This window comes from Saccostrea echinata, unplaced genomic scaffold, assembly GCF_033153115.1.
Source record: "Saccostrea echinata isolate AGI-Se365-2 ecotype Australia unplaced genomic scaffold, CSIRO_AGI_Sech_v1 ptg000033l, whole genome shotgun sequence".
Classification (NCBI taxonomy): Eukaryota; Metazoa; Mollusca; class Bivalvia; order Ostreida; family Ostreidae; genus Saccostrea; species Saccostrea echinata.
The window spans coordinates 28,396,713-28,414,691 of NW_026889782.1; the positions used below are offsets into that span (position 1 = coordinate 28,396,713).

At 33.5% G+C, this 17,979-nt stretch overlaps 1 protein-coding gene across 1 annotated transcript in view; it reads right to left on the minus strand.

The window, feature by feature from the left end:
- The window catches only part of LOC133199063 (WD repeat-containing protein 49-like), a 30,283-nt gene extending 16,780 nt beyond the window's left edge, over window positions 1-13,503 (minus strand). The window contains exons 1-10 of the mRNA XM_061334946.1: window positions 13,239-13,503; window positions 12,828-12,926; window positions 12,156-12,234; window positions 7,879-8,129; window positions 6,961-7,030; window positions 6,268-6,424; window positions 5,470-5,557; window positions 5,223-5,356; window positions 1,249-1,353; window positions 417-519 (exon numbers count right to left, since the gene is read on the minus strand). Of these exons, the coding sequence (XP_061190930.1) occupies window positions 417-519; window positions 1,249-1,353; window positions 5,223-5,356; window positions 5,470-5,557; window positions 6,268-6,424; window positions 6,961-7,030; window positions 7,879-8,129; window positions 12,156-12,234; window positions 12,828-12,926; window positions 13,239-13,348 (1,196 nt within the window). The 5' untranslated portion in view covers window positions 13,349-13,503. The remainder of the gene's footprint in view (window positions 1-416; window positions 520-1,248; window positions 1,354-5,222; window positions 5,357-5,469; window positions 5,558-6,267; window positions 6,425-6,960; window positions 7,031-7,878; window positions 8,130-12,155; window positions 12,235-12,827; window positions 12,927-13,238) is intronic.
- Between the last annotated feature and the right edge of the window lie 4,476 nt (window positions 13,504-17,979).

Below are 17,979 nucleotides of genomic sequence, written 5' to 3' on the forward strand. Positions count from 1 at the left end.
CTCTGGCAACTCTGGAGAATTTTGTAAATAAATGTCGTCAGGCCAAACAGACAAACATTACGGACTTTTTATATGATCTGACGATCATCAAGATTGTACAGCACTTAAGTATACCCGTAAATCATTTATTTACGTACTATACATACTTTAAAATATCAATAAGACACTAGCGGTTTGGAAAGTGCTTACGGTAAAGGTGTACTGTGTACTTCCGGTCACCGTTTATAACGTACACCGGAACGTAGGATTTATCACAGTCCCCTGAGATACGTTATAAAAGATGTTTACTGTAGTACACCAAGGAAAGTTTATAATTTTATTGCAAATTCGACAGAAAAGATAATGTTTTTAGAACTGAAAGTTCATAATTGTAATGGAAGTTTGACAGAAAAGAATGTGTTTACAGCTGATCTTACTTGGTGACAGATCCAGTCTTTTTCTCCATCCAGCCAATCACCATAGAGTTTGTACTGGTGGTGGAGCAACTAATGAAACACTCCAAATAATGGGCATACTTCACTGTGGACAAAGAATAGACAAAATGATCGGCATATTTCACTGTGGACAAACACAAAATAGTCAAAATAATGGGCATACTTCACTGTGGACAAAGAATAGTCAAAATAATGGGCATACTTTACTGTGGACAAATACAAATACAAAATAGTCAAAATAATGGGCATACTTCATTGTGGACATTTACAAAATAGTCAAAATAATGGACATACTTTACTTTAGACAATATAGTAATGTCAAAATAATGGGCATACTTTACTGTGGACAAACACAGAATTGTCAAAATAATGGGCATACTTTATTGTGGACAATCACAGAATAGTCAAAATAATGGGCATACTTCAGTGTGGACAAATGCAAAATAGACAATATGGTGAAGTCAAAATAATGGGCATACTTCCCTATGCAGAAATAGAGAATAGTAAGAAATAAATTAGACATATTAATATAGAACAGCCAAAATAAATATAAAATAAACATGAAATCGTCAAATTAATGTGCGATAAACAGTCATGAGATTATCTGTCAAAATATAGGTGAATGTCACTCAATTAAACAAAATAAAACAGTTTAGATTCTTGCAATCAAAGTATCGCAAGTATTCAATGTCAATCTGTATTAGCCACTAAAATCAAAGTACTATGAGGATTCAATGTCAATTCATGTACCAACCTTGTCCTACTCACTGAAATCAAAGTACTACAAGTTTTCAATGTCAATCCCTGTACCTACCTTGTCTCACCCATTCCTTTCTGTGGGCCTCGTGTCGCGTGTACGTTTCATTTTTGAACAGCGTCTCATTTCCAACATCCTGGAGATTTACATTCAAGCATGGCTCTGAAAAACAACAAAATTACCTTGAATGTGGAGAACCTTTTCAGAATTTGGACTCTGAAGTCTTTTTATTATGGTTGTCTTTTGTATTAATTCAAAGCTGATATTAAAAATTATACAGTTTTTAGAACGAGTATATTTTATATCAATATATAAATTTTATACATTAAAAAATTAAAGAATTTTCAGTTTAGATAATAAGAAACAGAATAATTCTTTGAAAGTGAATTAGGAAAGGTCCCCTCCACCATTAACAAATAAGAAAAAAGTTTTTAATTCTAAAGTTATCTGTCATATATCAAAAAAAAAATCTACACAATATTATTATAAAAAAAAACCATAGCACCTCTCAACAAGTAACAATCATATTTAGATTTAAAAAGTATGCTTGTTGCTCTCTCTCACATATTAAAAGAAGAGTAATTAAAATCTATGTACATTTTAAATTGAAAATGAACTAACCTAATCCCTACAACTTGGGCTTTTATGACAAGTGGAACAACACTCTCAGATTTATCATATTGTATCATTCTTCACTTGTCCATGAATGCATCCATTTTTGTGTTTTTCAACGATTCTCAAAAGGCTCCATTTTTTACATATAAATTTTGCTTCTATTATAAAAGAGCAGAAAGTCCAACTCCTGAACCAGGACTTCAACATATTTTTCAGTATTCTTTACTTTTTTCTTTAATGTTTTTTTTAACCATTATTAACCACATTTCAATTATAAAGATACATAAAAATTCATTAAATATGATATACATGTATTTATCAGAGAAGGAATCATAACCTTGGAAAATCTGAATTAATTACAGGTTCACTTAAGATGATTTGTGTGAAGAGTTGCATGATTTCAGAATATGGTCAGGGAATTATGGAATGAACACAGGTATGGCAGAACTAATGGACTTGTATGAAGGAATTGGGAGGGTTCAAGAGAATCTAGAATAAGGTGCAGGTGCTAGCTTTGGATTCAGAGAAATTGGATGCAGGGTTTAGTTTTTGGGAGACAATTGGGGGATAAACAGAAGAAAATTATGAACATCACTTCTGAAGTCATCAATGGGAAATTGAACATGAAATACTTAAAATATAACATAAAAATAGAACCAAAAAGTCAAAACTAATTCAAATCAATTACACTATTCTCTACTAATCTGACTCTAAATTTCAGTAGTTGTATTAAGAAAAATCAGTCATTTCTATCTTTAAGTAACATGTATTAAAACAACACACACTAAAATTACTTTTAAAATAAAAAAAAAGAACAAGGAGGAAACAAAACCTTAAAAAAAATTACTCACCTTCCCAGACTGAGTGTAGATAGTGCAAAGGTTAAAGGTCAGAGTTCGCACACAGCCAACAAAATAAAGCATAATATTGATTAATTTGCATGAAATTAGAGACCAATCAAAATCAGTGATACAGAAATGAATTAATTCAGAGCTGGTGTCCATGGAGATCATTATGATATGATTGTAAAATTAAGAACAGAAATTATGAATTAGGCAATGTCCTTATTATTACAACAATACTGTATATTGACACATTATTACAAGGAATGTGTGATAATGAAATAATAAAATAAGAAATGGGGGGATAACTCCATGAACAACTGCTATGATATCACTTGTGCAAATGAATCATATAAAAAAAGGTTGAAAAATAAAAATTGAAGTAAAAATCTATAGCATTTTCTACTCTGTAAGCAGAATGCAGTGATCTGAAAGAATTCTGCGGATTTCACACGTGTTGACATCTCGGTGAAATTTTCACGCAATATTATCTTACCCACTGTGTTGACAATTTATAAAGAAGAAATTGAATTAATTACAGGTTCATGACTGATAATCTGCATTATTTACAGTTCATTAATAATAATTTATATAGAGCTACTCATTTTCTGAAAATTGTCAGAGAACTAGATTGAGGAACACAACTTTGATTAATTTTACCCCACCCACCCATCCATTTTGCTTTTATTTGTAAAATTCTAAAGAACTTGTTCTTCTACATTTAAAATATCTTATTTTAAGGTCGGGTTTGAAAATCTTGATCAAAGCCTGCATTCCTTAACAAAAGCTACTTTGTATTTCCTATAAACACCACATTACACAGAAACACTGATACAAAACATTGTGCAATTACATAACAATTACATAACAATTACAGTACAAATTACATGTATCCACATGGACAGACAGACCAACAAATGGTACACAAAGCAATGACTGGCCTCCTACTATGTGTGCTGGTACATACACAATGCACAGAATAAATGATAAGATCTAAAGCAAAGCAAAGAAAGCTTGTGGAGGTATGCAAAAAACAAGGCTCTAAATCTAAATCTATGGGTGTGTCATGAATGATCTTTTGGAGATTTAGTTTTAATTAAAAAGTCTGTAACAGATAAGACCTTTTGTAAACCAATCAAATTTTTCTAATTTTTTTTATGGATGCTGGTGCTGTATCGTTGCAGAGATTGTAATTAAGAAAAGCAAAACATGGCAGGGGGGATATGGAAAAGGACATAAAATAGCTATTAACTTCTTTGTTGCATTTTACACAACAAATTAAAATCTTGTGTTTGCTGTTTATAGAAATGAGTCATCATTATCATTCCATATTAAAAAGATAAAAGAATGTAATTATTTCAGTACAAGTAAGCACCTTTTGAAAAATATAATACTGAGAAAGAAAAAATGCTCCGTTTTCCTTTTTAAAAAGCTCCATATTATGTTCACCATCAAATCTGATAAATCTACTACAACAATTTTCTCCTTAAAAGCTCCATATATAGTAAGGGATTCCTTATAATAATTGAAATCCTGAGAAAAATCACAGCATTATGTAACCTACCAAACATCTTTCTTAGCATAAACTCCAAATCTGTCATAATAAAGTTCCACTCAATGTGTTGAATTATTTTTATACTAGTGTATATATCTGTTGATTTTAATCAGAGTAAGCCTCGTAATACATGTACTAGGATGCCAGAGTGGTTTTTTAACAAATCATTATTTGGTACACTCAATTTTGTTTGATAGATTACCCCCCTTTATATTTTCTTCCCGGAGGAAGGTTAACTAACGTCTCAAGGAAACCAACTTTTCAGACCAGAAAATCTCTACCATTCATCTGTTTAACTGGTATTTTAAAAAAAAAATTGGCACAAAACCCTAGGTGACATCTGGGAATTCAATATCCACTGTGGTTTCTTTTAGAATAATTTTCCTCTGGTCCTTTTATACTCACATGTAGCAATTTTATGAGTTATTCTTATTTTCCTCTTTGAGAAGTTCTGTTTTCACAATCTTTTAAATCTAACTTATTAGGAGTCAAATATTTCTCATGTAGACCTATAAATTTTCTTTATACACAAATTATATGGGTTTAAAATAAAGAATTTATACATGCATGATAGCTTTAAGCCCACATAATACAAGATAAGCAAATCTTGAAATCAATGCTATGAACAAAAATACATGCTGTTAATAAATAAAAATGTTCATGCATAAATTCATGGTCTGATTCAAAGGATCTAACCATAATGGGTCAACTTAAACCTTTGAACAGGTCTGTGCAATGAGAGATTGTGTAATTATTGAAGACTTTCCTGAATTCAAATAGCCCTCAATTTCTCAGTAGCAAAACTCATTCCATTTTCCTTTAAGGATGCTCTACCATATTCCAAATAAAATTAAGAATTGTACTCTAGTGTGAATTTCTCCTTCTAACCAATTCTGAACTAACCTTGTGCATTTTCAACTTTTACTATCTATTTTTAATTTCTATGGACACCTACTTTTTATTCAATATAGTGACCATTTCCACATGGTTGATAGCTGTACGATTTTTCCCTACATTACCTTGTTTTTCCCCGGCTGGTGCTGGCGGTCGTTCAAACAGAGCGATATTTGCCGAGTTAAAGAACAGACAGTTGACATAACCACCGACGTCACCCCAACACAGAATCGCTTCATTGGCATCCTTAGGGTTGTACCTTAAAAAATATTTAAGAAATTATTCCAGGTTTTGGGGATCATGAGGGTATACATACATGCTGGCAAACATGGAAAGCTACTTCAATACCAAACAAAGGGATAGAACTCTTACCAGTAGTCCAGACAAAGGGGAGTGAACTCCATGCCCTGTACCTTGTACTGGCAGTTAAATTCTAGCTTGTTCCCCATGTCATAAATAGCTGTAAATTTAAATATAACATATGTAATAAATAGCTGTAAATACATGTCATAAATAGCTGTAAAATATTACATAGTAATAAATAGTGGTAGATACAGGTCATAAATAGCTGTAAAATATTACATATGTAATAAATAGTGGTAAATATATGTCATATATAGCTGTAAAATATTACATATGTAATAAATAGCTGTAAATATATGTCATAAATAGCAGTAAAATATTACATATGTAATAAATAGTGGTAAATACATGTCATAAATAGCTGTAAAATATTACATGTGTAATAAATAGCTGTAAATACATGTCAAAATAGCTGTAAAATATAGCATATGCAATAAATAGCAGTAAAATATTACATATGTAATATATAGTGGTAAAATACAAAACATGTTTTCTTCTGTTAGAGAGAGGTTTTCAGGTATCATATAACTGTGTAGCTGTTAAACACTTTGAACTATGTATAAGTGAAAATAATGATTAAAAAAAGACCCTAATGTTATGATGAACATATAGAACTGTGAATATTAACATAGGTACTCTTAAGATATACGTACTATATGGATTTCAACATTTGTGACCTTAGAAATCCCCTCTAGTACAAGTTTGACCCAATAAAATAAAGTGACTGGACTGCCAGTAATTTAAATTAAGGCAGTGTCACAGTATTCTGGTGTTTTAAAACAATTAACAGTATTTCTATTAATTTACCAATCTCCTTTGAGGTGAAGGCCACGGCAATTTTATTGATGTTCTGTAGAGCTACAAAATGAGTCACCCAGAGATCCCTGGCTTTACATGAGTCTGTGGCAATCCGAAATGATCGGGACAACTTCAGATCCGGGCCCCATATACCTACAGTACCCTCCTGTCAACCAATCAGAAAACAGGGATTATTTACAATATCCTACTGCCAACCAATCAGAAACAATCATTATTTACAGTATCCCTCCTTTCAACCAATCAAAAACAAGGAATATTTATATTATCTTCATGTCAACCAATCAAAAATAAGGATTATTTATAGTACCTTCCTGGCAACCAATTAGAAACAAGGTATATTTACAGTACCTTCATGTCAAACAATCAGTAACAATGATCATTTACATTGCTTACCAGCAATTAATCAAATACATGTACAAGGGTTATTTACAGTTCCTCCTACTCTACATCATGCTTACACGTTGAAGAACTAAATAAATACCCCCACAATTTGAAAAAACTCAACTCAACTAATTTTTAGACCTAAGAGAGTCCTTTCACCTTGCAAGACATTATTGTGTATACTTCTATTTCACCTTGCCAGACGTTATTGTGTATACTTCTATTTCATCTTGCCAGACGTTATTGTGTATACTTCTGTGATACAAGTAGAGTGAGGTGTAGATCTGAATGACAACTGACCTTGCTAATGGAGACATATCTGTTGCTACTCTTTAGATACTGCACTCTCTGTACGATATCCTTGTGGGGACTAAAACCAGAAAAAAAATCATAGATATATAATGATGTAAGTGTTCTTGATATTTGTAGAGAGTGCTGTCTTGCTCAACATTGAAGTGTGGAGACACAAGTGCTGAATACCTATATAAGGCTGTCTAAAGTTAATTCTGTGTTTAACGTCACCGAAACACTTAGGTTTTGTAGAAATTGGCACTTTGAAAAAACAGAAACTGGTATTTTTTAAGTTTTTATTTTGGTTTGCTTTCTTTCCTCGTAGGTTTTGAAGTTTTCAGGTGATGATAAATGTAGAATTAATTTCTTCCAGCCTTACAATACACAGTGTATATTTAAGAAATGAATTTAATTTTTGAAGATTCATGAGGACATGAACTACGACGCTTCACGCCGGCATATTTCATGAAGCGCGTTAGCGCTTCATGATAAATATGCCGGCGTGAAGCGTTGTAGTTCATGTACCTCATGAATTTTCAAAAATTAAATTCATTTCTTATATTTACATTGTTTTTCTGATGATTAGAGATAAGTAACGCCATTCAACTGTCATTTTTAAAGCAAAACAGTTTGCACTATAGTTTTGACGTCGAGTAAGGTATTATGATGTAACAATGGAGATATTCATTCCCATCCATGGTAGTTCATGAGAAAATGAACTGTATTCTATTTTGTAAAGAATCATAGGGGAAATTTATTGAAAATGTAAATATAATGATATGGCATACAGAGAAATTACTGATTATTTATATAGGACACCTAAGATGACGCCGTACCTTTGTAGCATTTTCAGGTCCTTCCACTGTGGGACCTGGGTTGACTTGACCCGATCATCTCTCTCATAAAACTCCTACAAAGAAGCCCTACCTTTGTAGCATTTTCAGGTCCTTCCACTGTGGGACTTGGGTTGACTTGACCCGATCATCTCTCTCATAAAACTCCAGCAGCATATGTGAGGCAAACTTGTCCCAGTCCACCGTCCCCTCCTTAGCCACATCAATCTTGTCAAAGAGTTCTCCGTACTCCTCCCGAGTCCCTTTGTCAAGGAGGATAGAGAGAGCCTCACAGAACATGTCCCTGTATAGAGCCAGCTTGTTATCATAGCCATCTCCCTCTGTCTGTCATAATAAAGAATAAGTCTGTGTATATAGATAGCTTGTTATCATAGCCATAATTCCCTCTGTCTATCAGAATATAACAGTTTTTTTTATCATAATATGCGAATGCCAGTATCACAAACTCATCAATATCAAAATGCAGTATATTTTTGTTTTCCAAAAAAAAAAAGAGAAAGAGAAAAAATTAGCTGCCACCAAAGTAACATTTACCTACACCAGTTGTGCATGTGCAGATCCATTGTGGGGGTTAGGGGTCTGAACCCCTTCTCCCAACCCAACCTCCCTCCCCACCGACAAACAAGAAACTTGGGTAAGGAGGGCTTGAAGACCTCCATCCTGGATTCATGGATTGTTTTCTTTATCCAATTGACAGAATAACCCTGAAAATCACCTCAAATCCAACATCGTCTTTTATGAACTTCAGAAAATCACAAGTAGTAAAGAATATGGTTTGAGGCATTATGAATTCATTGTGACACCCCCCTTTCCTTTTACCATTTTCTGAAATCCTGAATCTATAGACTCCTTGTTTAACCAAATACCATTATGCTTTGACACCATTCATTGCGAAACTTCACTAAAAATCTATGTTAATCTATAATCATAATCAAAAACACCAAAAATAATCCATTAAGTGCTAAAATTTCATCCCCGCACTTCCTTTGTGCAGATGTATAACTAATCTCCAGCCCTTATATAGATGTTTACCGGTTGGTACAAAAATCCCCCGCCCTCAACCACTGGGTCCCAGTCTAAGGCGCGTCTTATATTCTCTGTCTAAAAACATGTATCAATGTTCACAAATCCATAATTAACATTATTAATAAAATATTGTAATCTGCCAGTAAACATTAAGATTTACCTTGACCTTACATTTCAGAACCCTTAGATTTTAAGTAACATTTTACATAAATGTGATAATTCATATTGAATGTAATATCAATTGTTTTTTAAATATTTATAATATGAATATACAGTTTGACAAATGTTCCCTGTCCCTGTGCAAAGTCCACACCACCTACTACATTGTATTTGATACCTCTAATGGGCTCTCCACCTACTATTTGATACCTCTGATGCGCAGCTCTGTTAAGGCTGCATAAAGGGGGCGGGGCCTAATTTATACGGGAAAAGTTTACTGTGACATTACACAAATATAGCAATTCCTCACAATAACAGAAAATGAAATAATTTGTGAATCTAAACTGCATAAGAGTAATGAACTACATGAAAACTTACCACTGCATTCATTTTTGTCGCTAGTTAAATCCCACACAGCAAGATATAAACAAGTCACTGATCGCAATGCACTTGTCGACATGACGTCATCATGGTAAAGTTTGACGCATTTTATGTGCAGTGAGAGGCGGATCAAGTAATTTTTTCACAGTGAAAAATGCATTTTATTATTAAACAGAATATTATTTGAAAATCTTAGGTAGACCATTAATACAAATCTGAAACATTTGTTTAGTGTCATTATTTAAAAACTATCGAGAGAATGTATTGAATTAATTCTAAAGTGTTTTTGTCAGGGTGTCAGGGTGTGCATGTTTCACGCCGAGGTGCCTCATGAAATCGCCTTTTCGCAAGGGCATACACTTAATAGATCTTGAACATTTTTTGAATACACATAATTGACATATTCCTTAACTTGAAAAGTGCTGCTGCTTTCCTGAAATCGATAGCGTAACTTAATAAATACATAAAATACTTGGTAAAGGTCACACATATTTCGACATTAGCAAGATAACATGAAATTTAAAGTAATAAAATGCGAATTCTATTTAAAGCAGCAGCACTTTCCATAAACTACAAGTTATGTAGAAACAATCTATTATTTTAATTTTTAATTTTAACTAGGGTATGCCCTTGCGATATTGAAATTTGTTTGTGACCTACATACAGTACACATTACATGCATTTATCACGTGACTATCAAATTACGTGACTAAACCAAATTCAGTACAGAGCGAGGTATACAATGTTATTTCAAAGAATGTTAAAGTCATAAGATAATATAGTACCTTTACAAAATTAAAATTCATTTTAAAAAGATATGTATTTATGCACGTTTATATTCTGTTGATTTCTTCGAAGTAAGCCTTAACAGTGCTGCGTGGGCTCTTCACCTACTATTTGATACCTCTAATGGGTTCTCCACCTACTATTTGATACCTCTAATGGGCTCTCCACCTACTATTTGATACCTCTAATGGGCTCTCCACCTACTATTTGATACCTCTAATGGCTTCTCATTTTTTCATAAGTTACATACATGTATTATAATTACACATTAGTACAGTCAAGACTCGCTCATCCAGATGCTTGTATTCCCTAGCAAATAATCTACATTAAAGAAGAGTTTGCCGGCTTAATGAAACATACCTTTTATAATTTTCAAATATAGAAATAAATTTTGGATTCCACATATTTCATTTGGAAGATAAAGTGTCCATATTATATGAATTATATATATTATAGGGACTATTGACATGATTGAGGCCTCACTGTACTCAAAATCATAATAATTGAAAGAAACAAAATTCTGCCACCTTTAACCCCATGTTTATCTTCGTCTATGTTTGTACCAGATCACCAACAGGGGTTGAAATTTTCCTGGAAATCCCACTAGCCCAGGGGCTACTGATCAGGAAAAAATTACTAGCCCAAACCTCAAACTAACTAGTCCAACATTTTTTTAATGCAAAATGATAACATAACAAGTTAAAGTTTCAAATGTTTTGGTGACAGAAACAAATTAAACTAGTTCTCAGTCAAAAGAAACCAGTCTTCATAGAAAAACGAAAGTAAACTGACAAGAATTTTTTTTCTGTTCTGCTAGTCTGATGGACTATCGTTACATATAAATAAGCTAGCCTGAGTCTTAAAATAACTAGCCCGGGGCTTCGCGCTACCGTATATTTCAACCCCTGATCAATAATTGTGTGATTGTGCTCCTAAAACTATTTGAGACATGTGCAACTTAATTCCATCCAATATTACCATTGATTTAAAGTAAAATGCATACCCCCATAACAGGAAAATCTCTGAGAATTTCAGAAAGTGTGTCTCTCTGTAAGCAATGACTTAATATGTAAATTAGGTCAGATAAAAAAAATGACTGAGACGTACCTACAAAGGTAGCTTTTATATGAAAAGCTCACCTTCTTCCACATACCACAGTATTTTATAACCAACCAAATTAAACATTGTCATTATATGCATGTATTCCTCCCACTAACAGATAAGCCAATACCAAAAACAAGGCCTCGATCTGGTCATTAAAAAAATGTTCATAATAAATGACATTACTGTGAAATCACAAATTTCCACGAGGTTTAATTTTTGCTGTTTCCATGGTATGAAGAGACCCACAAATTCATGTCCTCCATGAAATGTAATAAAAATTTCTTTCAGCACTTCTTTACCCACAAAATCAAATCCCCAAGAAGATCTACTTCTTCCTCAAACCTTGAAAATTTGACCTCACGAAAGTATGTGACTTTACAGTATTGAGTTTTCTTTGTTAAAAATTATTGTAAGCACATCAACATCATCGAACCATGCTACTGAAACTAATTAAAATTTAAGATTTAAGTTTTGTGAAATAAAAATTTGAAATCTACAGTAAAGTACTGTTGTTGTTTTTTTAATGGATGTACCAAATAAATTGGATGCTCATCTAGAAGTTCCAATAAAGAATTTTGCTAAATGGGATTAAAAAAAAAAAAACTTGAATCAATAAGATTTCACATGATGAAATTAAATTATTTGACAAGATCACGATACAAAATTCTGCATTAACAAAAAAAGAGAATTTCTGTAAATCTGGAACACTACGACATCACATTTTTGTTTCACTAACACCTGGAATTCATCCACTTTACAGTAATTTATTTTTACATATAACTTTGAAAAGTTTACAGCAGATTTGATATTTACAAACACATTCAAACAAGAGTATGATGAGTTTTGGCAAATTTGACAAAAAGAAAGCATTTGATACACTGTCAAGTTTCTTACCATGAAAGCTTTCTGGAGTTTGGCTAAGTCCTTCATTGTTAGTCGGTTCTCAAGTTTGTTATCAATAGATATAGCCTTCCTAGAAAAAGGAAGAAAAAAATAACAAATTACGTAAAATATTGAGTACAAGTACTAGTTAACAGTAACTTTCAGATAAACAAGCTTCTCTTTCACATCAATAAAATAATTCTTAAAACAAATGAAACATTTTTAACTTTTCCTGAAATAGACTTCTCTATAATTTAGCTTGATATGTATGTTAAATGAATTTAAGTCATTAAAATTTCATGTAATAATAAATGTAATTCACTCGCAGACTGTCAATTTTATTTTATTTTCACTGACAAATTCTGCTATACAGGCACCTTATCCTTGTGTGTATAATCACATCTTCACAAAAATAAATGTGCAATCTCACTCAACAAAACAACTATATCTATCAATTGAACCATCATCAAATCAACAAACATACATATTTATAACTTTCATTACTGTATATTTTACTAATCTTTGCTAATCATTTGTGCTCTCACAGATTAGGATTACATAATTATACTCTGCATGCAACCATCTCCTTGATATTTTACAGATCTATGGTGCATTGTTTTTAAAAAGCATGTCATATGTACATAATTAACCGTCCCCCTACTATAACACTTGTGCAGTACTTACAACTTTTGTAATTGTTTTTCTCGTTTAGTTTTGAGCTTTTTTGACACAGACATTATTGCTGGTGTCAACAAAAATGTCACCCTCATTGAAGTCTCTGTTCTGATTTCAATTAAATTAAAATATAATTCTTAAATCATAAACAAGTCCCCGTTATGTGACTTTCCACATAAAATACTATCTAGATCATAAAACTATTCACACAATAAATTCTTTAAAAACATACATTCATTGCTTGGTAAAATAAAAATATTACAATGCATGATACTGCAAAATGCTTTACTGTCACTGAACATGATTACTGTGCATATATAAAGAAGGTATGCATATGTAGAATTCGTTATAAATCAATTGATTGCACTGACCAGCTTAAGGGAAAAAAACACAAACAGACAAATTGTTTTAAACACTTACTTTTCTTTGTCCGGGGTTTTACTCCGTGATGATTTCATCAGGTCGGGAGTTTTGGTCGTGTCCAGCTTCCCGGAAGTAGCCACAGTGGGGGTTGTGGCTGTCGTCGACATCTTCAGAGATTTGGCGGAGTCTGATGAGATTTAGCAGGTGCCCGTGTTGTGCTCCTTTAGCGGTTACGTCATTAAAGCATAGATAAAGCGTGCATCTTCAAGACTTGCACATTTAGGATAAAACGTTTTGTTGATTCATCTTCATTTTAAATGGTTTTCCAAATCAATTCAATTAAAAAAATCTGTCAAACGATCTCAGCGATAATCCTCGCTGTCCGCCATTTGTAAATCAAGTTGCCAAGGATCTATAGAAATAGAATGTTTCCGATAAGGAAAATATATTTCCGGATTTCTCTAGATAGAACGTTCTATCGTCAAAATGATATTGTCCTACGGACCCGGTTTTACGATAGAATTCGTTCCGTGTATTCACAATGTAGCAAAATAAACACGGGCGATAACTCGAACTCTCTGCATTTTATATGAACAATCCAGAGAGTTCCGAATGTCAACATGGCGTTAAATTTGAAGCGAGGAAAAAACGTTGAGAAAATGAGTTGAATTTTCGTATATATATGGATTAATTTGTAGGTTAAAAGGCATATACAATCTCAAAAAGGTTTGTTATGATTAATTTGGTAGTTATTTTTAATGCAACTCCTTTTGTATTCTTCAAAATCATTTTGAAGTGGATCCACTCCAATTTGCTACATTGCAAGTATATGGGACGTATTCTAACTGTGGTGAGGGCTTGTCCCGAGACACAGTTAGATTATTCTAACTAGGATTTCTCAAACTCGTGCTAAATATTTGATCGGATGAACAAGTCTACAGACAACATCAAATAGGTCGTGTAATCACAAAACAAATAATCATTTTATTTGTTACATTTATTCCAAATTTTATCGAGAAGTTTTTTTTTCTCTTTGTATATTTTACAGTGGAGGATTAATTAATGTGTGACAACTTGAAAAGTCATTTATATTCTGCTCTTTTTTTTTTAAATCCAAAGTAACTGTAGTTATATACGATTACTTTTGAAAGTAATTGACCTATCCCTGTCATTGAATAAATCAATCGTATTATTACAGTTACTCTGGGTTTTAAAACAAGAGGCCCATGGGCCACATCGCTCACCTGAGTAACTTTGGCCATGCTGTTCATTACCAGACTCCCCCCTTGTAATACCTATTGTGGCCCCACCCTCCCCCCAGGGGCCATGATTTGAACAATTTAGAATCTACACTACCCCAGGATGCTTCCACATAAGTTTCAGTTTTTCTGGTCCAGTGGTTCTTGAGAAGATTTTTAAAGATTTTTCCTATATATTTCAATGTAAAACTTGGGATTCCCCCTATTGTGGCCCCGCCCTATCCCCTGGGTCATGATTTGAGCAATTTAGAGTGTACACTACTTGAGGATGCTTCCACATAAGTTTCAGCTTTTCTGGCCCAGTGGTTCTTGAGAAGAAGATTTTTAAAGATTTTTCCTATATATTTCAATGTAAAACTTGTATTTCCTATTGTGGCCCCGCCCTACCCCCGGGGGTCATGATTTGAACAATTTAGAATCTACACTACCCCAGGATGCTTCCACATAAGTTTCAGCTTTTCTGGCCCAGTGGTTCTTGAGAAGAAGATTTTTAAAGATTTTTCCTATATATATTTCAATGTAAAACTTGGATTCCCTATTGTGGCCCCGCCCTACCCCCGGGGGTCATGATTTGAACAATTTAGAATCTACACTACCCCAGGATGCTTCCACATAAGTTTCAGCTTTTCTGGCCCAGTGGTTCTTGAGAAAAAGTTTTTTAAAAATTTTTCCTATATATTTCAATGTAAAACTTGTATTTCCTATTGTGGCCCCGCCCTACCCCCGGGGGTCATGATTTGAACAATTTAGAATCTACACTACCCCAGGATGCTTCCACATAAGTTTCAGCTTTTCTGGCCCAGTGGTTCTTGAGAAGAAGATTTTTAAAGATTTTTCCTATATATTTCAATGTAAAACTTGTATTTCCTATTGTGGCCCCGCCCTACCCCCGGGGGTCATGATTTAAACAATTTAGAATCTACACTACCCCAGGATGCTTCCACATAAGTTTCAGCTTTTCTGGCCCAGTGGATCTTGAGAAGAAGATTTTTAAAGATTTTTCCTATATATTTCAATGTAAAACTTGTATTTCCTATTGTGGCCCCGCCCTACCCCCGGGGGTCATGATTTGAACAATTTAGAATCTACACTACCCCAGGATGCTTCCACATAAGTTTCAGCTCTTCTTGCCCAGTGGTTCTTGAGAAGAAGATTTTTAAAGATTTTTCCTATATATTTCAATGTAAAACTTGGATTCCCTATTGTGGCCCCGCCCTACCCCCGGGGGTCATGATTTGAACAATTTAGAATCTACACTACCCCAGGATGCTTCCACATAAGTTTCAGCTTTTCTGGCCCAGTGGTGCTTGAGAAGAAGATTTTTAAAGATTTTTCCTATATATTTCAATGTAAAACTTTGATTCCCTATTGTGGCCCCGCCCTACCCCCGGGGGTCATGATTTTTACAATTTAGAATCTACACTATCCCAGGATGCTTCCACATAAGTTTCAGCTTTTCTGGCCCAGTGGTTCTTGAGAAGAAGATTTTTAAAGATTTTTCCTATATATTTCAATGTAAAACTTGTATTTCCTATTGTGGCCCCGCCCTACCCCCGGGGGTCATGATTTTTACAATTTAGAATCTACACTATCCCAGGATGCTTCCATATAAGTTTCAGCTTTACTGGCCCTGTGGTTCTTGAGAAGAAGATTTTTTAATGACCCCACCTTATTTTTGTCTTCTCTTGATTATCTCCCCTTGTGAGGGGACTTGGCCCTTCATTTTAACAATTTAAATTCCCCTTTATCCAAGGATGCTTTGTACCAAGTTTGGTCAAAATTGGCCCAGTGGTTCTTGAGAAGAAGTCAAAAATGTGAAAAGTTTACAGACGGACGGACAGACAGACAGACAGACGGACGGACGGACGACGGACAAAATGTGATCAGAAAAGCTCACTTGAGCCTTCGGCTCAGGTGAGCTAAAAAATGATTACAGCCATTTTTCAAAACAATACTGCATTACATGTAATCGTGATCACGTGATTACTCGGTTTACTCTAGATTACATTATTTTTTAAAACTTTTTTCTTGTAACTTATTTTATGAATTACCAGGAAAGAAACTGAGTTTTTACCGATACAGGATATTTCATTCTGAAATCAATACCCATTTACACACTTTTTCATTGCATTTAACCACCATTTACATTTTAAATGTAGAATTTGGACCTTTATTGCTCGTACATGCACATGCTTGAGCAGTTTTATCTGATCATCTGATTTTTTTCATATATATAAATTTAATATTTCTGTGCTTGTCGATAGACAACAACATAAAAAAAAACACTTACTTATCAAACAAATTAGATATATATATTTATAGTTTGAAATAATGATACACGTATTTGGATACCAAAGTGATATTCTGCCATATTGCGAAAGGAGATCAAAGTAAGTAAAATATAATTTCTGGCCTGTAACTAAACCATCTTGATAGAGATTAAAACTGCCAATTTCTTCCAAAATATGATGCGAAAGTCCACGTTTCCATGTTTTCAATCTCACAACTGCTCAACTTACTAAGACTCCACAGCCAATGACACTGTGTTAAGAAAAGACAGAGGCAAAGGGATCAAATCAAAGAAAATGTAATGAACAGAAAATTCAATGTTTTGTAGTTGGATACGGAATTTATTTCACTCTTGAGACAGGATTTTTTGATATTTTCACTCGTGTTTCGAACTCGTGAAAATATCAAAAATCCTGTCCCGCTTGTGAAATAAATTCCATATCCATCTACAAAACATTGAATATCCTCTATGTATTTATAAATAAATACTATATTCAGGTAACCATTTAATTTTAGCTCTATTGGTGAGAGACCAGAAGAGCTTATGCGATAGTAAGGTGTCCGGCGTCCGTCCATCTAGCTGTCCGTCTGTCTGTAAACAATTTTTCAAAACCCTACTCCTCCTACAGTTTTGGTCTGATTTCAATATTACTTGGCACACAAGTAGACGACACTAAGATACATAATTTAGTGCATCAGTTTTTGATTTTGATGAACGGTGTTGCCATGGTTACTAAAAATATAAATTTCTTTGAAATTCCTTTAAAACGCTACTCCTCCTACAGTTTTGGTCTGATTTCAGTATAACTTGGCACACAAGTAGACTACACTAAGTTACATAACTTGGTGCATCGGTTGTTGCCATGGTTACTGAAATAGAAATTTCTGTGAAATTCCTTTAAAACGCTACTCCTCCTATAGCTTTCGTCTGATTTCAAAAGTACTTGGCACACAAGTAGACTACACTGAGATGCATAATTCTCTTTTTTTTTTTAATTTTAGTGAAGTTTGCCATGGTTACTAAAAATACAAATTTCTGTGAAATACATTCAAAATGCTGCTCCTTCTATAGTTTTGCTTTAATTTCAATGTTACTTGGCATCAAATAGACTTCACTGAGAACATAATTGTCTTTATCATTTTTTTTTTTATTTTGATGAATGATGTTGCCATGGTTACTTAAATCAAAATTTCTGCTAAAATCTTTTAAAACGTTACTCTTCCTACAGTTTTAGTCTGATTGCAATAAA